Source organism: Pseudonaja textilis, chromosome Z (genome assembly GCF_049901715.1).
Source record: "Pseudonaja textilis isolate UNSWEBS1 chromosome Z, rPseTex1.2, whole genome shotgun sequence".
Lineage (NCBI taxonomy): Eukaryota > Metazoa > Chordata > Lepidosauria > Squamata > Elapidae > Pseudonaja > Pseudonaja textilis.
In genome coordinates, this window is record NC_142008.1 from 128,931,786 (window position 1) to 128,958,089 (window position 26,304).

A 26,304-nucleotide genomic window follows, 5' to 3' on the forward strand; every position below is an offset into this window, starting at 1 on the left:
GGAGGAGAAGAGAGGAGGAAGGAAGGAAGGATGGAAGGAAGGATCTTTCTCCATGGCAAGTAAGTTAATTCTGCCTCTTAAAAAATTCAAATTTCTTATGCAGAACCCACCCAGTACATGATAATCAGTAAGAACACCTTACATGTACAGAACTATTCCACAATTCTTTCATGACGTCAATCATGAACTCCTTGATAGTCATGAATTCAGATGTTTTCATGCTTGCTGACCCATCAAAAAGAAATACCAGGTCCACTTTTCCTTTCAGGCACTCTGTGGGGTGAAAAAAGCGAAAACATCTCAGGTGAAAAAAGGGCAATTGGGATTTCTAAACTGTTGAGGAATTTCCTGTTGATGGTGCGTCAAAAATTAAATAGACTCCTGGATAAGGGCATATATGAAGCTGAACAGAAACTAAACTGGATTCGATTAAATATTCCCCAAGAGTTTAATAACTCCTTTCTTCTGTTGTGTTAACTATTACAATTAAAATATTAATAATGATGCATCTCCTTACTTTGATATCCAGTTGTTATGTTCTTGGGGTTTTGCAGTTTGGTAGCAAACAGGTAGCAGATTCCACTTACATAAAGATTTTTGTCACAGTGTTGTTCAATGCCTGGCCCACATGTCTGCAGAAGAGAAAGTTTTACTGTTCCTATTGTTATCAAGAAAATGAAGGAAACTGGAGACAAAGAAATGCAGAGGTTAGTGGCGATATAAAAAGCAAAGGGGATGTTGGGATTCTCAGAAAAGAGATCCAGAAGAGCAATGAAGATCTTCAGCCCAGGATGACCCACTCCTATGACCTATGCTCTTCTGGATTTCCTTAAATTGGTACCTTTTAGAGCAGAGGTTTTCAAACTTGACAGCTTTAAGGCTTGTGGACTCCTGTTAGCTCAGAAATTCTGGGAGTTGAAGTTCACAAGTCTTAAACTTGCCAAGTTTGAAGACCCTTGTTTTAAAGATTTGGGATTTTAACCCCAGAAGAGATTCTGAAGACCCAACTCTTCTAGAAATTGATAAGTTGGAGAGATCTGAGCTAAATTAAATGAATCATTCCACATTTGGCTCTGAGCAGAATGCTAATATAATGGATGAAACAGGCCTTCTCAGTTGTGGCCCTCTCTCTCTAGAACTCAGGGCCCCCAGAAACATGCTTGGTTTTCTCATTCTTGGTTTTCTGGGAGCTTCTGAACAGTTTTCATTTTAGAAACAGTTTTGATTATTCCAATACTTAGTGGGATTAGAGCAGCCATCAGAATTTATGTTTGTTTATGTTGATTTTGGGCGGTACTTGGCTTGTTTTTCTTCCAACAAACCTTTTACCATCAGACTGAAGAACATCATCACTGCAGGGAGGCGTAGAGTTTGCTAGCTCTTTATATGTGGTATCTTATCCTATCAACATTGATTGGGGTGTTGTTTCTTCCCTCATTGGTTTTTTTAAAATAAATTTTTATTCTTTAAAAAACAAAAAAATACAAAAATCTCATTTCCATTAACAGTTATTGTGTCATTGTATATACATGTTCCTTGTTTTGTGACTATACATTATTTTTATCCTTATTCTTCACCCATTCGTCCCACCTCTCCCATGTCGCATAGTATTCTCGATCCTCTTTGCCTTTCAGTTCCATAGTGAATTTATCTAGTTCAGCCCAGTCCATTATTTTTTGAATCAGAACTTCATCTGGTGGTATTTTATCACTCTTCCAATTTTGTGCTAATGTGATTCTTGCTGCAGTTAAGATGCGTACAATAAGTATCTTTTATCTTTACTCAAATTCCTTTTAATCATACCTAATAAAAAAAAGGTTCGGGTTCCAATTTCAATTTATATTTTGTAATCTCAAAAAGCCATCTCTGTATTTTCTTCCAGTATTTTTTGACCTCTATACATTGCCATCACATATGGAAAAACGTTCCTTTTTTTTGTTTGCACTTCCAGCATTCCGGTTTTAAGGTTGGATACATTTTTGCCAGCCGTGCCGGTGCTAAGTGCCATCTACAAAAAATTTTATATTGATTTTCTTTGAATGCCATCACCCTGATTGGTTTTTGGATGGGCATAATCTCTCCTTTGATTATTCTTGTCCATTTGGTGCTTCCCTTAATAGGTGTGGGATGAAAAAGGATGTCTAAGGAGATTCTCAGTCATCCAGGTCATGGTTATCGCAAAGGTGCCTTTTAAAAGAGGCAACTGGGCTGTCTTTGTTTTTCCTTGAAGACATTTCACTTCTCAGAACTGAGTCAGAACTGAAGAAGCTTCTTGGAGGAGAAGCAAAATGTCTTCAAGGAAAAACAAAGAAAGCCCAGTTGCCTCTTGAAAAAACATCTTTGGGGTGATGAAGAAACTTATTAAAAAATCCCAAAGAAGCACCTGAAGGAATTATCTGATATATGTAGATTTGGCTTGGTCTAAGATGTCTATGTTCTCCTTTGCAACTGGGATTGAATAGGTCAGTGTGTTGTGCAATTAGGGAGTTTTTATTGTGTCTCCTGTCAATTGATGTTTGTGTGTGTATTCTCTCAGTGTTCTGCCTGTTGTGCCCCACATAATGGTTTTCACTGTTTTAATACTTGTAGATGAATCCTGTTATGTCTTCCTTGGCTGTGGGTCTTTGGGTTGCTTAGGATGGTCTGGATAGATCTTGTTGGTTTATGGGCTATCATGATGCCTAGGATTGCATGGTGGAAGCTTCAAAGAGATATTTGAAGGGTAAGTATGTCCCTTTCATGGTTAGGAATTTGGATAGTTATTGGATGCATGGATAAAAGTTTTTGATTAAAATATCCAGATATCCATTGTCATGGGATATGTTATACAGATAGTATACTTCTGCTTTTTGGAATTCTGGATTATTGTTGTGTTTTTGCTTGGCAGTAGAGAGTTTTTACATAGCTTCTCTCTGTTATGTACTATTGGACTGTTGTTGTGCTACTTGAGCACCTGATCAGTTTAAACCTGTGCCTAAATTTATTCCCCCTTCCAGACCAAACTCACAATCATTTTGTTTCCTTGCATATTGCTTGCCAGGGTCATGCCAAGATGGGGTACTGGAGAGTTCTCTGCAAAAAGAGAGCGAGAGAAAGAGATTGATTAGTTAATTGGAAATATTACCTAAATTTCCTCCTTACAGGTAGTCCTCAGCTTATGACCACAATTGGGAACAGAACTTGCTAAGCGAGGTAGTTTAAGTGAGTTATCGGTGGTTTTATGAGTTTATTTTTGGCTATGCTTCTTAAATGGATCACCCTGTTGATAAGTGAACCACGTGGCTGTTAAGCAAATTCGGCTTCTTTCTGAGTTTGCTTGTTGGAAGCCAGCTGGCAAGCCACAAATGCGATCACATGATCCCGGCACATTGCAACCATCACAAATATATGCTGACTGTCAAGCACCCAAATTTTGATCACATGAACAAACTCTGCAACAATTGTAAATGTAAGGACAGGTCATAAGTCAATTTTTTCAGTGCTGTTGTAACTTCAAACAATCGCTAAACAAATGGTTGTTTATTAAGGACTATTCTGTATCCATAGATATTAATCCTTCAGAATATTTCACCCAGCCTCTGACCATCTCCTTCTCTTCCCCTGCTGTCCTCATACATACATAGAGGCACCCTACAATCATGATTGCAGCTTTTAGCGCTAGCCATAACTCTTGGACTTTTATAGACTTATAGGAGCCGCAGTGGCACAGTGGTTAGAATGCAGTACTGCAGGCTACTTCTGCTGACTGCTGGTTGCCTGTAATTTGGCAGTTTGAATCTCACCGGTTCAAGATTGACTCAGCCTTCCATCCTTCCGAGGTGGGTAAAATGAAGACCCAGATTGCTGGGGGAAATATGTAAAGTACTTAGAGAGGGCTATGAAGCACTGTGAAGTAGTCTATAAGTCTAAGTGCTGTTGCAATTGCTATAGACCTCTTCACAGTTTTCCAGCTCTAAGTGGTTTATATTTTACAGAGTAACACATTGCCCCCGACAATCTGGGGCCTCATTTTACCAACTTCGGAAGGATGCAAGGCTGAGTCAACCATGAGTCAGGATCAAACTCCTGGCTTTAAGCAATCATCCTGCAGAACAGCATTGTAACTACTGCGCCACCATAGCATTTCTATTTTTTATAAAATTATGGCCTTTCTCCACCATCGTACCCTTCAGTGGGCCTTTTACTCACAGCCATGAAGAATTTAAAATCCTTCATTTACCCTCAAGTGGAATGTCCTCACAGTCTTGGCTCTTCAAATTACACTGGTATACTTTGCCTGTAGAGTTCTGCTCTCCGGGGGCTCCCACAATGACCCTGCAAGAGAATAAATAGAGGAGTGGGTGGATAATACTAACAATAACAAGTTAATGTTTTTCCTAATATCTCCAACTACAATGCTGCATGCTACTGTTCCCCCCTCCTCAAAAAACCGGTTGGAAAATCAATTTTGGGATTTTAAACTTGTCTTCTTTTATTATTGTTGTTCTTCTTGTTAACTATTTTGTTATCAATAAAATATATAGAATGGCAACCTGCAATTACTATAGAACTAGTTGTTTAGTAGCTTAACATTCTTTGGGCATGTTTAGCAAGGGGTAGGAAAAACTAATATTGTAATATATTAATTAGCATTCAACTAAGGGGAACTATATGTATATATGTGTTAGTCTTTTTTTAATAACTTTTTTTTCTTTTTAATGTCTTGTTTCTTTTCTTTTTGTCTTTCTTCTTTGTTTCTTTTAAAATGTGGTGTCTTATATTTTAACTTTTTTGAATAAAATAAAAGTAGAATTTAAAAAAAAACGGTTGGAAAACCAACTTGCTCCTGTATTTCTTGGAGGAGAGAGAATAGGCAGGGAATGATTGACCATGATTCAATCCCTGCTGTTTTACCGAATGTTATAAAAAGTAAATTCTAATTCGATTTATAAATAAGTTCCTGCAGGTCCTGGAAGAACATTCTCATTTGTCCTGCTCCATGGAAAGAAGTAAAATAATTAGCTAACCCCACCCTGCCTGTTTCCATGTTTTCATGACAGATTGTGTGGATTTATCTAGTCCTTTGTAAAAAAAAAAAAAAAACTGAATATTTGCAATAGGATGAAATTGCCAGACTACCAAACTGTCATTCCCTATATTAAAATTCCCACTGAAAGCAATGAATGGAGCAATACAGTTTATCTTGGTCTTAATGCTATTGTATTTCCTTCCAAACATGTAATACAACTTTATCACTGCAAACAAAACTGTTTCTGTTTCTCCATTTTTAGTTTCTGGATACAACAAATGAGCCAGCAGAAAAATCAGCTCAGCTGCTGCTGTACACAGATGATGGCTTCATAACACCAAGGCACAGCCTTGAGTTTGGAGTGGACAAAGACCCTGTAACAAAATCAATCAACAAAAATCAATTAATTGAAATCAGTGGAACAGATTACCTCCAGAAGTTGTGGGTGCTCTATCACTGAAGGTTTTTAAGAAGAGACTGGACAGCTATTTGTCCAGAATGATGTAGGGTCTCCTGCTCAAGCAGAGGGTTGGACTAGAAGACCTTAAAGGTTCCTTCTAACTCTGTTATTCTGTTAAAATGTCCCAAACATCATCTTTGACTTCCTGCAGAGAGCTATCTTGTCAACAAAAGGGCTCCTTCACAGTAGTGGGATTCAAAAAAAATTTATTACCAGTTCTGTGGGTGTAGCTTGGTGGGCATGGCTTGGAAGGTGTGGCAGGGGAAAGTTCCTGCAAAATCTCCATTCCCTCCCCACCCCATTAACCTGCTTTCCAGCTCTGTTCTCCTGTGCAAGGCAACCAAAGAAGACCCAGCCGAGAGGCAGAGAACAGATGGGGGCGGGGCCAGTCTGAGGTGGTATTTGCTGGTTCTCCGAACTACTCAAAAATTTCCGCTACCGGTTCCCCAGAACTGGTCAGAGCCTGCTGAATACCACCTCTGCTCCTTCACATGACCAACACATAACCATTTGATGTTATCCTTGACCCAACCTCAGCCCAAAGCAATGGCTGTCTTTTCTTGTTCCACATCAAGAATGACATTTTACTGTGAGCATCTTCTTCCTGATTCCTGACCAATGATTTTCAAGGTTGTTCATCTTTAGGCAGTGAGGGAGTCTGGATCCTCCCACCATGATAAAAATGCCTTTCTCCCTTCTCATGGGTGGCAGGAGATGTGAAGAAGACGACTCACTTTCCTGCAGAGAGCTCTCCCTGGGTCTCTTCTCAATGGAAAGAAAGTTAGGCGGACATGGGCTTTCCATCTGTGCCCCTTAGTACAGGTAGTCCTCGACTTACAACAGTTCACTTGATGATCAAAGTTACAATGAAAAAAAGTGACTTATGTTTTTCGCACTTACGACTGTTGTAGCATCTCCATGATCACATGATCAAAGTTCAATCGCTTGGCAACAGACTCATATTTATGACAGCTGCAGCCTCCCAAGGTCACGTGTCTTTTGTGCCTTTCTGACAGGGAAAGTCAATGGGGAAGCCAGATTCACTTAACAACCATGTCACTAATCTAACAACTGCAATGACAGAAAGTTTGGGCTCAATTCTGGTCGTAACTTGAGGACTACCTGTATAAGGTGGAGGAAGAAATGTGGCACAGTCAGACCTGAAAGATTCTCTCTCTCTTTTTTTATAGCCAATCTTAAAACTATTGAAGATTGTTAAATAGTTAAAAAAAACTATTGAATATAGTTTTTGCCTTCATGTTCTGGCTTATCTAATGGGCTGACACCCAAGATCTGATCCCAAAAGTTTGGAAATGCAGTCAACGCTTCTTTAAGCCCAGCCTAGTTTCCTACCAATTCTTGTACCGGAAGGCGGCACTTGGCTCTACTTGGTGAAAGAGTCCAGAAGCCGGTGCATTATGACAACGTCCTTCAGTGGGGAAGTTGCACCATCTAAATTCCTGCCGATCGTATTACTCTAAAGGGGAACCCTTCCTTTAAGATAATAGGTATCCATTTTACTTCCTTCCCTATTCCACTATTAGCCTTTACTCTCACTTCCTCAAAACTCGAGTGGTAGAAGGTAGGCGATACAAAAACAAAAAGGGAACCTGATTGGAAATAACCACTCTCCTCCTAGTTACAAATAAATACAGAGTAAACATGCCTTGAAACAGAACAACAGGGTTCAAACTCAAAGCTAGAGAAAGTAGCAAGCATAAATAAAGCGTCAGATTTCCAGCCAACTAGGGCTTGCAGGCTGTGAGTATGTGAATGGACAAATCCAGTTCCAGTGAAATCTCGCTCAGTCAATACAGTTGATTGTCAATAGACACCTGGACAAATTAGTAACAGCAGCTCTGGGAATTACAGGGAGTCCTCGATTTACAACTACAGTCAAGTCGCAAAATTTCTGTTGCTAAGGGAGACATTTGTTAAGTGAATTTTGCCCGCATTTCATGGCCTTTCTCACCACGGTTGTTAAGTGAATCACTGCAGTTGTTAGGTGAATCATTCAGTCATTAAGCGACTCTCGCTTCCCCTATTGACTTTGCTTGTTGGAAGCTGGCTGGGAAGAACACCAATGCTGATCACGTGACCCTGGGACAGAGAACCATCACAAATACATGCCAGTTGCCAAGTGCCTGAATTTTGATCACGTGACCGTGAGGATGCTGCAATGGTCATAAGTGTGAAAACTGGTCATAAGTCAGTTTTTCAGGGTTGTTGTAACTTCAGTCACTAAACAAATGCTTGTAAATCAAGGACTACTTGTACTTTTGATGGACTCTTGCTCTGTTCATAACTTAAGAATTCTTCTGGGCTTAAACAGCTGATGGAAACTGCAACCAGGACAACCCAGCTGCAGATGGTATATCAGATAGGGTTACAAGGACCAGGATGCCTTTGGGATGATAACCTATATGTCCCCATAGTCACTTGGATGGACTGTGGACTACAGGCAATCCCTGACTTATGACCACAATTAGAACTAGAACTTCCATTGCTAAGCGAAGCAATTGTTAAGTGAGCTGTGACTGATTTTACAACCTTTTTTTTGCTCCAATTGTTAAATATATCACTGTTAAGTGAATCATGTGGTCATTAAATGAGTTTGGCTTCCCTCCATTGACTTTGCTTGTCAGAATTGGCTGAGAAGGTTGCAATTGACAATTACATGATCCAATGGGGCTGCAACCAGGTTAATTGCCAAGAATCCGAACTTTGGGGGTTGCTACAATGATCGTAAGATAGAGGACCAGTCATATGTCACTTTTTTCAGTGTCACTATAACATTTGCTGAATGGTTATAAATTGAGGACCGTACTTGTCAAGACTGAAAAAGCTTAAGGTTCCTGTGACTATTATTGCTTTTCAACTTGTCAAAGAACTGGGGGCAGGGAAAGGTGAGATGGAATGTGGAGGCTATAATCTTCAACAATGAGAGCCAAGGACACTTCTGCAGGTATCTGCCAAGATGTGGACTGTTATCAAAACAAAAGGCTGATTCTTAATTGGACAACGTGCTCCATTCCATGGCAGGTAGAGATGAAACCCATCTTTAACTATATTATGTGGGAAAATTTAGAGTTGGTTTTGCTTTCTTCCGTGCCGAAATGATGTACTCAATAAAGTTTTGCTTTGGGGATTTTAAAGTTCCTGAAGATGCCTGCTTTTATTGGGTCCATTAGTCGGACATTTGACAGTACTGTAACATACCCTTTGGAGATGATCCAGAAGTTACAACTGTACAAAATGGAGTACGTGGAGTAGAGCAAAGCAAAACTGTGAGCTGAAATAACAGATATTTTGAAATTGCTGCATTGGTTGTCAGTCCGCTTACAAGATGCAGACGAATCACAACTTCACCTTATTTTTTTGTGGCGAAGCATTAGAGAATTTTTTTTATTGATTTGTAAGCTTATCAGGAAAAACAAGCAAACACTTTTCTTATAAAGCCAGGGCTCATATATACTGAATTATAGGGATTTTACTGCAATTTTTTTTCTTATCTTCAACCATCTCTACTTCTGATGTAGAACATTCTCACCCCCGTAATTAACACTCTACATATGTTGTCTTTGCTCTTGTATTCTTAGTGTCTGGGGTTAAGTTGCAAACACACCTTGATGGGAGTTTCCCTTCTTTGCATGATGAGTCTAACAGTTAATAAAGCATTAAAAACTTGACTAAGAAAAAGGATGCCAATTCTACTTCCCCCACTTCAACCCTATAATTAGCAATTAAACTTATATATTGCTTCATATTGCTTTACAGCTCTCTCTAAGCGGTTTACAGACTCAGCATATTGTCCCCAACAATCTGGATCCTCATTTTACCCACCTTGGAAGGATGGTAGACCGAGTCAACCTTGAGCCGGTCAGGATCAAACTCTGAACTGCTGGCAATCGGCAGTCAGCAGAAGTAGCCTGCAGTACAGCATTCTAACCACTGCACCACCACGGCTCTTAATTAGAGGAATCCCAACCATAAAGATTCATCCAACAGGCAATCCAATTTCTCCCCCAAAATACAGTTAGTCCTCAATTTACGACCATAATTAGGACAGGAAAGGTATTTGTTAAGTGGCATGGTTGTTAAGTGAGGTATCACATGACAACACTCAATTTTAGAATCGTTTTTTCCATGCTCATTAAGCGAGATGTCACGTGACCGTGACTTGTGACTTTCTGCTGGATACCCCGTTGATTTTACTTCTTGAAAACCAGCTGGGAAGGCTGCAGATGGCAAGAATGCGACTCTTGGAGGCTGCCAGCCTCATAATCATCTGTCAGTTTTCCAGGCACCCAAAATATGATCAGGTAACTATGGGTCATCCTCAACTTACGACCACAACTGTGCCCCAAATTTCTGTTGCTAAGTGAGACATTTGTTAAGTGAGTTTTGCTTCATTTTATGACTTTTCATGCCACCATTGTTAGGTAAGTCACAACAGGTTCAGTGAGTAACACAGTTGTTGAGTGAATCCAGTTTCCCCATTAACTGTGCTTGTCATAAGGGATCACATGACCCTGGGATAACGTAACCGTCATAAATAGGAGTCAGTTGACAAGCATCTGGATTTCGGTCACATGTCCATGGGGATGCTGAAATGACTGTAAGTGTGGCAAATGGTCATAACTCCCTTTTTTCAGTGCCAGTGTAACTTTCAACAGTCACTAAATGAACTACCTGAACAGGGACCTTCGGACAGTCATAAGTGCAAGGACCCATTTGTATGTTACTTTTTCAGCGCCGTTACAAATTCGAACAGTCACTAAACAAATACATGGAGGACTGTGACACGTCAAGTGTGGGAACAAGAAAGGTGGGCTACCTTGCTTCAGAGCCTTTTCCAAATTGGAGAACCTGATAGCCAAAGTGCTTGCTGTGGTTCGATGAGAAGAGAATTGCTGGAGAAGGATCGATGTTGTATCCCAAAGATTGTGAGGGGCCTGTAAAAAAGAAGAGGGGATGCCTTTATTCAGGGTAGAGAAACAAGAATACATCAAGTACAAGCAGTCCCGACATACGACCATAATAGAACCTGCCCATCACAGTCATAAGTCAGGACGGTTGTAAATCCCACCCCGATTTTACAAACGTTTTTGTGTTGATCATTAAGCGAATGCTGTGGTCATTAAGGGAACCAATGGTTGGTTATGGTGTGTGGGGGTGTTTATGTGTGTGTGTATCCACATACCACATAATATTACCGCATAATATATATATTACCATATCATCACAAAATCCCCAGAACCATAAAGCCTGCAAACTTGGGATTTGGCACATATATTCCTCTTGGCTTCCAGGTGCTCATTAAGAAAGGATTTTTCGAAATGACCATCAGAGCATTTCTATTTTGTATATTTTGCCCTCAACTCTCACATACTGACAGGACACTAGCCAGACGAATACCGATGGATGCTGGTAGGCAGAAGCAGAATTCCCCCCACCCTTATTTTCCTTTCCAAAAACTAGGGACCTTGGAGATCTTCTAGTCCACTCAAGCAGGGGATACTATACCATTCCAGACAAGTGACTGTCCAGTCTCTTCTTAAAAACCTTCAGCGATGAACTTCTGAACGCAAGCAATTCCACTAGTTAATTTTTCTCATTGCGGGATTTTTTCCCCCTTAATTCCAGGTTACTTCTCTCCTTGATTAGTTTCCTTCCATTATTACTTGTCTTGCTTTCTGGTGTTTGGAGAATATTGTGACCCCCGTCTTCTTTGTGGCAGCCCCTCAAATACTGGAATACTGCTATCATGTCCCCCCTAGTCCTTCTTTTCTCAAAACCCAAACACTGCAATGGTTCTTCATATGTTTTAGACTTCAGGCCTCTAATCATCTTAGTTGCTCTTCTCTGCACTTTGCACTTTTTCCAAAGTCTCAGAACTGGATGCAGTATTCCAGGTGTGGTCTTTGTAATGTCTTTATAAGGCAGTACCAATAGGGTTCTTATTTAGAAAATTTCCCGGCCTTCTGAGTTAGCCTTTCTTATGAACCTGGAGCAGGGAAGAAACTGATTAAAAAAAAACCTAATGAAATTTGCTCTTTTCTGAAAAGAGTAAGATCCTAAATATAGGCTTTCTGTAGATTCATAATCATAAACCCACAGTGAATACTAAAGAAAGACAATTATTAATTTCAGAATCGGTCCCAGCACACAAAGAGGCTTCGGCTGAAAGATTAATTCAATGTGGGCAGTACTTATTTAAATTAGATACCAGAATTCTCATAAGACCGTCAAAAAGGGATTTCCCTTTGTGTTATTTTTCAAAGAGAGTGGAAAATCACTGACCACATTGGCCCAATTGTGGCGAAAGAAATGCTGATCTAAGTGCAATTATATGCTGCCTCACTTCAAAAGCAACTTTAAAACATAACTATCTTGTCTGTTAATGATGGGGGGGGAAAACCCTTTCTTTTTTTTTTTGTAAATTTTATTTGAGTTTTCACAAAAAGAAAAGAAATACAAATAAAACATCTTTTTTGAAAGCAGCATAATCCCGGGTTACATTTCTTCGTACAGACGCAAATTCAGGTTCATGCTCATTTTTATATTCTATTCCATGTGTTATTACTACTTTACATTTTCTACATAGCTTCTCCCCTCTTTTAATTTTCTCAATTTTATTTTATTTATTTCATCTCAATTAAAATCATTATATTTATATTTTTTGTCTGTCCTGTTTCAATTGTCTATTATCTTTTCTCATTAAACAAAATTTCTCCTGTAATTACTGATTAGAGTATGACGCCTTTATATCTTTCCCCTAAACTTGTAACACTCAATATAATACATAACTTCCATTCAGATTCTGCTTGGTACATTCTTAAAATACACACTGTATTCTTGAAAAAAAAGAAAAAAAATTATAAATGTATATAATTAAAACAACATTCCATTCCAATTCAATTCTATCATTAATATTAATATCCATTAAAGTCTTAGCATTTTTCACGTTGCTTTTCAATTGAATATCATACTTCTATGGGAACAATTATAAACTTTCCATAGTTAATTCCCCCCCTCTTCACTTATATTTTATAAAACATTGACTAATTAAAATGTTCCCGTTCCTTCCTAATTCAATTTTCTCATTTATTTTATTTCATTAATTTTATTCACAAACATTTCACTAAATTACACTAACTATTTTATCCCTTATTCTAATCATATGTTGTTTCCAATTTTCTAAAGTTATTTCTATTACAAATATAACAATACAATCTTATGTATCTTTACAGAATCCCTTTTTCAGTTAGATTTTCACCCATTATCTCTAAATAGGTCCTGTTTCTTTATATCTTGCTCCAGACTTTTGTAATTTCTTTTCCTTTCCTTCTTCCCTCTCTTCTTCTCTCTCCCCTTTTTACCCCTTTGTCTCTCTACTTCTATCTCCCTCTTCTGTATTCCCCTTTTCTGTTGCTTTCCACTATTATACTTATTTTTCAAATTATTTTTCTTTTCTTTGGTTGTTTTTTTAAGTCTTAAATTCTCCATTCTCTTCCCCCCCTTTCCTTTTTCTTCCCCACATAGAGTTACTTGTTCATTAAAGATGGCTTCTTCTTTGTCCCAGTCTTCTTGTTTTGCAGTCTTTTCTTGTTGTTTCTCATAGTTCCAGATCTCCATTTCTAAAAATTGAAAAACGAAGCCAAAAGAACTCTTCCCTTCTTGTGCATCTTCTTTGTACTTTTTAAGTTCCATTTTCAATTCATCCAGAAGTGATGCCATTGTATAAATTTTTTAAACCACCACCCGATTGATTTTAGTCATTCAAATATAACCAAAAATCCAAAAGTCACCAAATAATCCAAATACACGCAAGCTGTTTCTTTTTTGTTCTTTCTTTTTTTTCCACTTTCTCTTCCTGGGGTTACTATTTAGTTGCAAAGTTTCAGTTAAAATGTATCTTTTAGAAGTCTTATTGAAGTTTTACTCTAGATTCTTTTAAATTCCAGGCAGTCTCCTCCCCCTTCCAGATCCTGCCCTTATTCTTTTTCTCTCTCTTCCTGCTTATAAAAGAAAAAGGTTTTAATGTCCAAAAATCTTTATTATCCCCTTGGCATTTTGTTTTATTTTCAGCTTAATTGCCTATTGATGCCAAAGCGGATTTTTCCAATTTCTTATTTATGTCTCTTAGTTGTCAATATAGGGAAGGAGAGAGAAGACAAAAAAAGCCAAACCTTTTCCTTTTCACTTTCTTTCACTGCTTCCGACTCTTCTTTGGGAGCGATGTTATTTTTTGTAAAGTTTAAATTCCAGGGTACCTTAGTTATTGCTTTTTCAACTTAACCTGGTCAGCCAAAACTTTCACTTCTTATCTTCCTCCTGCACATTCTTTTCCGGTTGAGTTCTTCTTTGAGGTGGCCATTTCTGACCACCGCTCCTACCGCCTTCAGGAAAGGGAGTAATGGCCAGCTGAGGAGGAGAGATGCGGCTCTCCTTGACCCTGCTGGTGGTCTCCCCCCTCTTCACCACCTCTACGGGGTGGCTTAGCCCCGAAACCAGACAGCTAGGGACGCTCCGGTGGCGAGCCCAGGCAGAAACCGCGCACAATCACGGATTTCTGTCTGTCGCCGAAGCCCTTCAAACCAGAAGTCCCAAAAAAAATTCTACACTACAATTTTTGTTCTCCAAACTGAATATTTTTAGATCAAGCCACCAGTGTCCTCACTAGGACCAACGTTGAAATCAAGGATGGCACATGAGACCACTCACACAGCTCCCTGGTAATCAAAAGTTGAGTGTGAAGATCAACATGCAGCCATCACTGTAGTCTCCTGACCATTCATGGTCTGTTTTATTTGGCCATCACAGATTAGATTACAGATTAATAGAGTTGGAAGGGACCTTGTAGGTCATCTAATCCAACCCACCCCACCATCCAAGCAGGAGACAAATGGTAGTCTTCTTGAAAGTTTCCAGTGATGAAGCTCCCACAACTTTTGAAGCAAGCTGTCCCATTGGTTGATTATTCTCATTGTCAGAAAATTTCTCCTTATTTCTAGATTGAATCTCTCCTTGTTCAGTTTCCACCCATTATTCTTTGTCTGGCCTTCAGGTGCTTTAGAAAATAGGTTGACCCCCTCCTCTCTGTGGCAGCCCTTCAAATATTGGAAGACTGCTCTCCTGTCTCCCCTGGTCCTTCTCTTCACTAGACTAGCCATGCCTAGTTGCTGCAATCGTTCATTGTATGTTTTAGCCTCCAGTCCCCTAATCATCCTGGTTGCTCTTCTCTGCACTTTTTTTAGAGTCTTACAATCACAATCAAAGTTAAACTGAAAAGCTGGCAAAGTTCCATTCCTAATTTATCAAAACTTCAGAGAAGGGCACGCATGAAAATATTGAAGCGCTACGTGGAAGGAAGAGAACCCAGAAGCCAAGAAGGCAGCACGAAGTAGGAACATCCACCATGAAAAAAAATGGCCTCTGCCCCCATGTCTGCCGGAAATCTCAAGGTGTTTCCACTGAATCCCAAATTAAATGGACTGCTTATCCAGGCTTCAGCAAATGACAGGTTACAAAGGATCTTTTGATTCATTGAGTTCTTCCCTGCCTACTGATCAGCAAGGTTGAGGATGTACAGGGTATTCCTCAACTTACGAACACAATTGAGCCTAAAATTTCTGTTCCTAAACAAGACAGCTGTTATGTGAGTATCCTCTCTTGCCCCAATTGTTAAGTGAATCACTGCAGTTGTTGAGTTAGCAACATGATTGTTAAGTGAATCTGGCTTCCTCATTGACTTTGCTTGTCAGAAGGTCGCAAAAGGGAATCACGTGACCCCAAGGCACTGCAACTGTCATAAATATGAGTAAGTTATCAAGCATCTGAATTTTGATCACATGACCAGGAGGAGGCTGCAACGGTCATTAGTGTGAAAAATGGCCATAAGTCACTTTTTTCAGTGCTGTTGTAACTTTGAATGGTCATTAAATGAATAGTTGTAAGTTGAGGACTGCCTATAGAGGATTGCCTACAGAAATAGATTTTGTACTGTATGGACAAATATAATGGGACTCATTTACACAAAATACAGTAGGTTAAAAACCTGGTACTTACATAAATATATTAGTAATATAGGTAATCACCATAGGCGGCAATATAAATTCAATAAATAAAATAAAAATAAATAATCCTTGATTTACAACCATTGTTTAGTGACTGTTCCAAGTTACAACAGCACTGAAAAAAGAGACTTGTGATTGTTTTTCACACTTGTGGCCATTACAGTGTCCCCATGGTCATGTGATCAAAATTCAGATGCTTGGCAACTGGCTCATAGTTACGACCGTTGCGATTGCCTGGGGTTGTGTGATCACCTTTTGCGACCTTCTGACAAGCAGCCAGTGGGGAATCAAGATTCACTTAACAACCAGGTTACTAATTTAACTACTTCACTGATTCGCTAAACTGCTTGTCAGAAGCTCGCAAAAGATGATCATATGGACACTGGCACCATCGTAAATATGAGTCAGTTGCCAAGTATCTGAGTTTTGATCACACGCCAACTGTTGCAAGTGAAGGACTACTTTTAGTTTGTTTGCCAATAAACAGATGTGTGTACTGTACTATAACTGAGCCTTGAGGATAATAGGCCTTAAAAAGAGTTTGGCCTGAAGGCTTTGGAAGTTGCTAGTGCTGGGCTAGACAGAAAATGGATTATTCAGCCATTTCACAGCCATCAGAGCCTGTCACAACACTGAGTCTGTTTCAAAAGCTCATTCGTGGCTTTGGAAGCCCTTTAGAAAAGGTTCTGGAGCTCCAGTTCTGCACGAAAACTTTACAAGTCGATGCTTGAGCTGTCACACAGGAAGAGGCCTACTTTGATCCTATCTCTCCACTTTGCACCCACAAAGGGAAAGCAACACCTAATTCATTGCCAAAAGTGCAGTTATTACTGTGCAGTGTGATTCTGTGGAGGTTTCAGACATCCTTCCCCTCTGGGAATTGAAAAAAAAAGTAAAAAAAATACATAGTTCAAATTCAACTCTTCCACCATGAGCAGGTTTTTAATTTTATCATTGATAGTAAACAAATACACAAATAGATAGGTCAACAAAGAATTGTCTGGTATGAACACACCTTGAAAAGCAGAGGCCAATCCCTGTTTGTCTACTATATTCGGTGCTACACAGATGTGTTGCCACTGTACATATTCTTCTAATACAGGAGTCCTCAACTTAAGACTGCAATTGAGCCCAAAATTTATGGTGTTAAATGAGATACTTGTTAAGTAAGTTTTGCCCTGTTTTACGACCTTTCTTGCTACAGTTGTTAAGTGAATCACTTTTTACTGTACTTAATGGATTTGATATTATATCTTATTTTGTTTCTCCTAGCTTGAGAGTTGTGCTATTGGAGCCTGGGATATTAGGGACTATGTCTGTTTATGACGTAACTTTCATCCAGCTGTTGTATTAGGTGTGTCTGGTGATTAGCATTATGACTACAGCAATTTAGAAACCCAGTAAGTAAACACACTAAATGAATTAAAATGTGCACCATATTATATACAAAATGTATGGGAATTTTAACAGAAAATACCCAGGATGGACTGACTAAGGTTGATGTACTCACATCAATAAGAGACACAGAGAAAACCAGACTGATATCACACATACAGGGAGAGAGAGTGGGAGGGAGGGAGAGAGAGAGAGAGAGAGAGAGAGAGAGAATCTTCAATTGTACTTTTCAAGCATTCTATTGGTGACCACTTTCTGATCCAGGCCTTCCAGCAGAAGTGCTGAACCAATCCAAAATTTGATAGATTAAAATGCTGAACCCTGAATCTCTTGAGTTCTTGGCTGCACAACCTATTTAGAGATTACTTCCAATACTTCGCAAAAGACAGAAAAGATCAACAGAGCAGATCCTCTGGAACTAGCTGCTTACAATATTGAGTTTTGATACAGGTAAAACGTACAATTTAAATAACATTTTATTGATTTGGGGCTGGTCTGCAGACACCATCTATAGCAGTGTTTCTCAAGCTTGGCAACTTAAAAAAGAACAGACTTCAATCCTCAGAATTCCCCAGGCAGCACAACTGATCTATAGGGCATGATTGCTTGCTAATCCCAGCCCTTAACTGTTCTCATTTTGTTGAATAAAGTACATTTAAATCATAAACTGTGTTTAGCAAACCATAATGCTTGCATTCATTCATATTATCTGTTCAGGTCAGATCATATCACACCATGATTTAGCATCTTGTGTGTCTCTGCTGATATTAACTGAAAGAGTACTGTAGAAATCAGCACCCACCCACCCTCCTAGATAAATGAAATATTTTGGGGGATATTAAAAAGACAGGATAGAATATTTCCCCTAAAAGAGAAATGGGAAAAATCTTACAAGAGGCAAAAACCAGCACCAGTCTCCGTACCCAAGCAGAAACTGAGGAGGCCAGCTTTTAGAAATGCAGATTTGGTAATCCATTCAGAAAGACTGGGCCAGACAGAAATTTCAGATTAGCAATAAGCCAAAGGTTGACAAGATTAGCTTAGAAAACACTTAGGATTTACATTTCCCCTTTTGCCTATAGAGCCAGCCATGACCTCTACATGACCCCATAGAAATCAAAAAGGTATAAAAACCACTCTACTATCAACTCCATTTTGTTAGCTGTCCCAGAATCATATGCTGTTGATGGTTCTGTTCATAAATAAACCAACTTTCTTTCCAATCAGCTTCCATTTTACTCCTGGCTTGGAACTGGACCTGGATTTTTCTTTTAACAGTACCATTAGCTTACTCAGCACAATTGCATTGATAAACTATTTTATTTTGGTTTAGTTTTTTTTTTTAAGTTAGTCTTGATGAGTTCAGTTTTATTGATTTATTGATGTATTTTATTTTATTTTATTTTATTTTTTTATTGTCAATTGCTTACAAGATAATAGGTTTAAGTAAAAACATAGTAATGAATACATGGATACATATAAGAAAAATAAAAGTTATGTCTCAACCTTAGAAAAGTGCACAGAAAAGACAATCTGGAAAAATTTTAATCAAACGACAGGCCTAATTTTCTGTCTTGATGCTGAAAGAGCAACTACTGTAGCTGCTACCTCTTGGGTTTCTCCATACTAAAATCAGGCAGTGCAGAGTAAAAGAGGAAGGATACGTTCCCATGCTGATGTGTGATTGAAAGTGCTGTGTCCTGGGAGTTAATGAAATAGTTTAATAAAACGGAAGACATGCTCAGAGCAAGAGTTTGTGGCAAGAAGAAGATTTTGGATCAGGGTTTTCCAACCTGACTTAAGATGTGTGGACTTCAATTCCCAAAATTCCCCAGCTAGCATAGTGGAATGGAATTTCCAGATTGGGGGCTTTTTCGTCTGGCTTTAGATCCACCCGTCATGTTTGGTTTTTTTCCCCACTGAACAGTTCAAAGAACATGCAGTAATTCATGTCCAGCAACAGTTGCAGCAAATGCTAAAGTTTGCTGCTGACTCTTCTATTTTGGCTACCAACTTAATCTGCAGAAAATAACCAGAAAGAAACTTTTTTCACGATCTTTTAATAAACATCAAGGCATGTTGATAAGTTTGCGGCTTTAGGGCCAGCAAAAGCATCCTGTAATGCAAAAAACAAGCCCACGAAAAATATCTTCTCCCCTGCTGTTTACTTGTCAATTTCTATTTTTCTGTCAATATTTATCTCTTCCCTTCCCTTTAATACACTTCAATTTAATTTCTCTCCATTGGACAATTCTGTCAATTGGAGGCTAAAACATACAAAGAATTGTTGTAGGAATTGTCTAGTTTGATAAAAAGAAGGACTGGAGTGATATGATAGCAGCTCTCCAATATCTAAGGGGCTGCCTCAAAGAAAAGGGAGTCAACCTATTCTCCAAAGCACCTGAAGGCTGGATAAAAAGCAATGGATGGAAATTAATCAAGGAATGACCCAACCCAGAACTAAGGATAATTTCCTAACAGTTAGAATGGTTAATCAGTGGAATGACTTGTCTTCAGAAGTCGTGGGTGCTCTATCTCTGGAGGGTTTTAAGAAGATAACAACCATCTGTTTGAAATGAAAGAGTTTCCTGCTTGAGCAGGAGGTTGGAGTAGAAGACCTCCAATGTCCTTTCCAACTCTGTTATTATTTTAATTTCTTTTAACTCTCAGTTTTCAGTCTAGTGAGGCTAGTTCCATATATATTTGCTATAGGGAGGGAAGTGGCACGAGGCCCATTATTTGCCTCTTGGTGTTCTTAATTTAGACAGAAAAATGACCCACGCTGGTTGGGGAGCTAGGCATCCCTCAGAAAAACAATGGAGCACTGGGGGCCCTTGGCAAGATGAACTGGGACATACATACATTCATGGATGCTCCCTCCTGCGCACTTTCCCCCTTCCCTACTTGGGTTGGCTTTTTCCCCAATATTTTTATTCTGTGTTCAATCTCTCTCTCTCTCTCTCTCTCTCTCTCTCTCTCACCCACCCCTTAATTCTTTCGTTTTTCCTTTTCTTGTTTTCCTTTTCTTATTCTCCGTGTTTCTCTTTTTCCACCCGCCCCCATAGACAGTAGTTCAAAATCCTGTGCTTTCTTTATTTCCTTCAACTTAAAGTAAAACTTTGCACAGCAATACTATCGCAATCAAATCCAGAAGCATTCTTTCTCCCAAGGGTCTCTAGAAAGAGAAGAGGAAGAGAAAGGAATTGGATACACTTTGGGTATATTTCTAAAATAGGTCTGGGGTCTTCTAAGTTTTCTAGAATTGAAGTAGCTTCAGCAGCCCCACTGAGATTAAGCCCCACTTCAGTCAGGGCTATAGCGGCTGAGAACTCATCCCAACTACATTGAGCCATCCTACCTGGGTTCATGCTGTGAAACCCATTAGTTAAAGAATTTCGACTTGTGGGATCTAGGAGACAAGTCTTCTCAGCCACTGTCCCCACCCTTTGGAATATCTTACCCCACAGATATGAGGTAGACCCCCTCTTTCAGGCCTTCCAGTAGAGGGTTAAGACTTGGCTCTGCCAACTGGCGGATTGAAAAGTCTGATACAACTTTGAGGGTGGTTAGTGGCTTGAGGGTATTCCTTCTGCCTTGTTAATTTTTTGACTTTGACTTCTTACTTTTAATTTGGTAAATTCCTTGCTTTTCATTTTGTTTTTAACTCTGTTTTTAGTCATGTTTTTATATTATTTTATGAGGTTGTTTGTTAGCCATTCAGAACTACTTAGACAAGGGAGGTGATATAGAAAATTGCTGAATGAATGAATGAATCAATGTTTAAAATCTGTCCTATTGTAAGTCCTCAACTTACAACAATTCATTTAGTGACCATTCAAAGTTACAACAGCATTGAAAAAAGTGACATGACCGTTTTTCACACTTATGACTGTTGCTGCGTCCCCTTGGTCACATAATCAAAATTCAGATGCTTGGCAATTGGTTCATATTTATGACACTTGCAGTATCCCAGAGTCATGTGATCAGCTTTTGTGACTTTCTCATAAGCAAAGTCAATGGGGAAGCCAGATTCCCTTAACAACTATGTTACTAACTTATCAGCTATAATGATTCACTTAACAACAGTGGCAAGAAAGGTCATAAAATGGGGCAAAACTCACCTAACAAATGTTTCACTTAGCAACATAAATTTGGGACTCAGTTGTGATCTAGCTGCACTCTCCATCCCAGCATCATGGTGTTACATGCATTTCATTTTATTTATTAAATAAATTTATATAACTGCCCAACTCACACATAGGTCACTCAGGACGGCTTGCAAAATCACATTCCACTGCTGAGAAGCAAAATTATTGCAACACTGCTTTTATTTCTCCCCTATTCTGCCAAAATTGCAACTAGAGGAAGTACTATTGTTTTCCCACATTTAAAAAAAAAAACTATAACAAGGCTCTTTTGCCAACACTTCATCTCCTTTCCATCTCGGTCCAATGACAGAGCTGACCATAATAAGGCAGGGCACCAAGTTCTTCCCAGGGAAGACTTTTAGGGCAGAATCACCCTGTGTCATTTAAGACCAAATACTCCTGCCTTTTGTTCTTCCTTGTTTGAAATTTGTGAATGAAACCAGTTCTTAGGATTAGCAGCCCTCCATTTAGAACATGGTTCTTCAACCTTGGCAACCTTAAGAAGTGTGAACTTCAACTCCCAGAATTCCCCACCCAGCATAGCTGCAGAATTCTGGGAGGTGAAGTCCATGTGTTTTAAGTTGCCAAGGTTAGAGAATTCTGATTGGAGAATTTCTCTTGCACCCTTCTGCTGGTTAAGTACTGTAGCATGTACCATGTGAATTGCTTTCAAAATAGATTAGGAATGTCCTGTGATAATAATGCTCCAGTTGGGTTATTGATTGGGGCTAAGGTTACCAAACCTCTGGCAAAATGAACCAAATCTTCTTTTTTTGTCCTCGTTGTTCTCTGTCTGGCAGGCATAGGTTTAAAATCAATTATTATCTGGATTTCTGAATATCTTTTTCTTTCTTTTCTGGACTCTTTTCACAGCTGTAGTGTTCTATGTCTATATATAGTGCCTCTTCTTTCTTTCCCGATTCTTTGATTCTATATTATTGCAAGCATAGATTCTTGGAAATAAAAGTTTTGTTGGGAAAATATTATAATTGAAAAACCAGTCTTCCTGATGCTGGAAAAAGTAACTCTATATACCTGTAAGGCTAAAATACTTTAATTTTTTGCTCTTTTTGTCCTCCTCTACTTCCTCCTTCCCATTTGTCCTCCTTTCTAATTCTCCATGTTCTTCTTTGCCTCTTCATATATTTGATTAGGGCTGATATACTCTGTATTTTCTTTAAAGTGTATTTATTTATTTATATGCTGCCTTTATTATTTTTATAAATAATTTGAGGCAAAAAAATATACCTAATACTCCTTCCTCCTCCTTTTTTCCCCACAGCAACAATCTGTGGGATAGGTTGGTCTGAGAAAATGACTGAATTAGTCACCGAGCTGGCTTTCATGCCTGAGGCAAGACTAGAACTCATCTTCTCCTGGTTTCTAGCCAGCATTTTAATCAAAAGACCAAACTGATTCTATAGCGCAGTGCCCCCAACCTTTTTTGTGCCACGGCCCAGTACCGGCATCACAAAATGATCCGCGGCCCGGTACCGGCATCAGCACGCATGACAAGGCAAGGCGAGCCGAGCGACCAGCCAGCCAGCCGTCCCCCGCTTCTCCCAGCCACCTTCAACTCCTCCTTTGTACCTTTGTCGATGGGCTTTGCTTCGGGACAGCTTTGGGACGGTCGCTCGGCTCGCCTTGCCTTGGGTGCTGAAAGAATCCTCGCGCCTTAGTTTCGTTCGAAGCCCCCCCCCTTCGATGAAACTAAGGCGCAAGGATTCCTTCAGGACCCAAACGCCGCTTTCCAACCGGAAAAGCTCACCCGGAAGCACTTTCTCATCAAACAAGATGGCAGCGCCCAGCAAACCGGCGGCCCGGTAAAAAATGTTCCACGGCCTGGTACCGGTCCACAGCCCGGTGGTTGGGGACCCCTGCTATATCAATATCTAAACACTATACAGCAGGAGGTTGGGCTAGAGGACCTCCAAGATCCCTTCCAACTCTTTTATTCTGATCGTCTTTTTTTAATAGACCAGTAATCATCAACAATGAAGACTGGTATTTCCAGTGTAAAACATTGATTGATTGATTGATTGATTGATTAGCGGTGACTTAACGATGAATGTACAATTCGCAGGTCCCAGTCCATATACTCAGTAATGATCACACTGAAATTCTAATAACACAAAATAAAGTTGCCTCCTGGTTTTCAGCAGAAGTAATTTCTAAGTGGGTTAAAACTGCCTATCTATTTCTGTTTAGCACTTTTAACCATGAATTGTAATGGAAAAGTAGTACACAGTATAAGAGTCACTTATGATGAGTGGTATAAGAATGTGAAGAAGGAATATATAAATATAAATTTAAGAACCAGATAAAGAGGTAAAGGTTTACAGAAATATGCATATAAAACCAACACAAGCATCTTCCATCCACATATTCATGTCCCATAGCTCTGTGGAAAGCAGGGCCTATAAAATAATTAGTATTGTTTCCCTTCTGTCTAATCATCAAGTATTAAGTGCCTGGATATTAGGAGGGGACGGCGGGGGGGCGGGGTTGGCTGAGATGATAGCTGCTTACTTTTACGGTGTACGGAAGCAAGCAGCTTGTTTTTTTTCTCACTACCTCTCACAACACCTAATGTTTAAGGGATGGTTCCCACATACTTTTAGATGTAAATCTGTGGGGGACGGGGGAAGTGAGGGATCTTATGTAAAAAGAAAACAAAGTAGGGGAAACAGTTAGAGGTGGGTGTTTATGTGTGATTTATGCAGCACTACATGGAATTGCTGACTGGAGTGTAACTTCCCCTCTTCTGAGTATTTGGGCTCCAAAAATCCACCTGACCAATACATGGCCACCAACTTTTCTGATGTAATGGTCTGTAAAAATGACTTTGGGAGACAGGAGGAAGAAAAGCCACAGTCTAGAAAATGTTCAGACAAGATATCTTTCGGGCCAGGAAGAAATGGAGGCATGTGAAACATCTTAGAAAAAAATCCCTTTGTAGTTCTTTGGAAAGTTAAAAGGTGAGGAAAAAGACAAGTTCTTTCAGATTTGCAAGATTCTCAGCATAAAGATAGTGATTTGGGCTTCTTCTTCGGACTATTATACTTTGAGTTAGAATGACATCCTAACTCAATTTGTTGTTGAAGGAATAAAGTTATGAATCACACATTTCCAATATCTATATAACAGCAGGATCACAACATAACTTTGATTTTGGAGAAAATGCCTGAAAATATCACAGCCTGGAAAATAAACAAATGGATCACCAAATAACACAGGATTTTAAGAGTTTTCACTTGGAACCTCAATGACCAGGCTCAAATTACAGAATTATGGTTTGGGAACATGATTGGGTAAAGCAGAGGCATCAAACTCAAAGTCGTCATGGCATCAACTTGTGACATATCATGACTTTTCTCCATCACTAAACCGGGCATGGGTGTGGCCAGCACATGATGCATGTGGGCCGCAGGCCGCAAATTTGACACCTCTGGTATAAAGGCTTCATCCTTTAATATGTCTGTTGTGCTGGGAAAGTGGAAGAACAGAGAGGAAGGGAACAAACAGGTAGTTCTCAACTTTCAACCACAATTGAGCCCAAAACTCAAGTGAGACATTTGTTAAATGAGTTTTGCTCCATTTTACGACCTTTCTTCCCACATTTGCTAAGTGAATCACTGCAGTTTTCAATTAGTAGGACAGTTGTTAAGTGCATGTGGCTTCCCCAATGACTTTCCTTGTCAGAAGTTTGCAAAAGGTGACCACAGGACCCTGGGACACTGCAACCATCATAAATATGAACCAGTTGGCAAGTGTCCAAATTTTAATCACCTGACCATGGGGATGGTGCAACAGTCATGAGTGTGAAAAACAGTCATAAGTCATTTTTTTCAGTGCCATTGTAACTTTGAATGGTCACTAAATGAACTATTGTAGGTGGAGGACTACCTGTAGCAGCAAGGTGGATGAAGAAATTATAGCAATTATGGGACCATTAATGAAAATCTGAAGGAACATGTTGAAGATAAATCTTCTGGAAGAAAGTTAGTTGTTTGGTTGGTGAGAATTGACACCAATTTGACAAATATGGTCAGTCAGGGTCTCTTCACAAATGAAGCTCCCTACTATTATAGTTGTACATTTTACAAAGCTTCTGAAAGCTTAACATTGCTGGAGCTGAATATATGATAAGGTGGGCTAAAAATTAATTTCATACATCATACATTCAGCTGTAGCAGTGTTAAGCTTTCAGAAGCTTTGTAAAATATTAATATAAAAGTTTATCCCGCTTCATAAATTAGGGCATGTTAAATTTTTCACCTTTCAATTTCCAAACATTAGCGGTGCTCAAAAATTGTGATGTGCCTTGGGAATTGTAAAGACATTTTGATTACTTTAATATAATTTAAATGTGCTTGGTAAGTAACTACATAAATATCATAACTTTTTAACATTATTTTTGTTTCATTTGAATCATCATATATTATTTCTCTCGTGCTTTTATTTCAAATTTTAACAGTTTATATACTTGAGCAATTATATGTTCGTTTCTACTGAAAGTGGCCAGGATTGAGAAACGCTGTTCTAAGCCATTCCCTCTTCCCTTGGGGGTGGGATTCAATTTTTTTAATAACTGGTTCTGTGGGCGTGGCTTGGTTGGTGGGCGTGGCTTGGTGGTCACATTATTGACTGGGTGTGGCCAGCTCAATATCACTCACATCGAGGCACGCATCTCTTCACCTGGCCTGTCATGACTGTGGGGATGCTGCAACAGTCGTAAGTGTGAAAAATGGTCATAAGTCACTTTTTTCAGTGCCATTGTAACTTTGAATGGTCACTCCACACAAGCAAAGTAGCAGCAAAGGAGGGACAAAAAACTCCAGAGAAGTTCCTGAGACAGGAAGTCTAGTCCTGCCAAGAACGTAATAAGGGCTAATGGAAAGGCAGTTTCTGTAAGCAACACCAGAATGTTTCCTTCCTGCCTTCCTTACAGGATTAGGCCAGTAAATTCTTCTAACAACCGGTTCTCCGAACTGCTTAGAATGTTAACAACCAGTTTTGGCGAATAGGTGTGAACTGGTAGAATCCCACCCCTGCTCTTCCCCAAGATTTCAGCACTGCAGATTGCAAAGATGACAAGCAACTAGCAAATCACTCAGGTGAATGGAGGGAAAATCCACTATGAAATAACTCTGAATGTGTGTGGGAGAGAAGAGTAAAGCGCATTTACACCTTTCCTAAGAAAGCTAATTATAA

General features: G+C 39.3%; 1 protein-coding gene across 1 annotated transcript in view; it reads right to left on the reverse strand.

Annotated features, from left to right (window-relative positions):
* Positions 1-26,304, reverse strand: part of ITGAL (integrin subunit alpha L) — a 72,927-nt gene that overhangs the window by 38,952 nt on the left and 7,671 nt on the right. The window contains exons 2-6 of the mRNA XM_026711994.2: positions 10,306-10,423; positions 4,220-4,314; positions 3,008-3,072; positions 518-632; positions 143-273 (exon numbers count right to left, since the gene is read on the reverse strand). Coding sequence (XP_026567779.1) covers positions 143-273; positions 518-632; positions 3,008-3,072; positions 4,220-4,314; positions 10,306-10,423 — 524 coding nt within the window. The remainder of the gene's footprint in view (positions 1-142; positions 274-517; positions 633-3,007; positions 3,073-4,219; positions 4,315-10,305; positions 10,424-26,304) is intronic.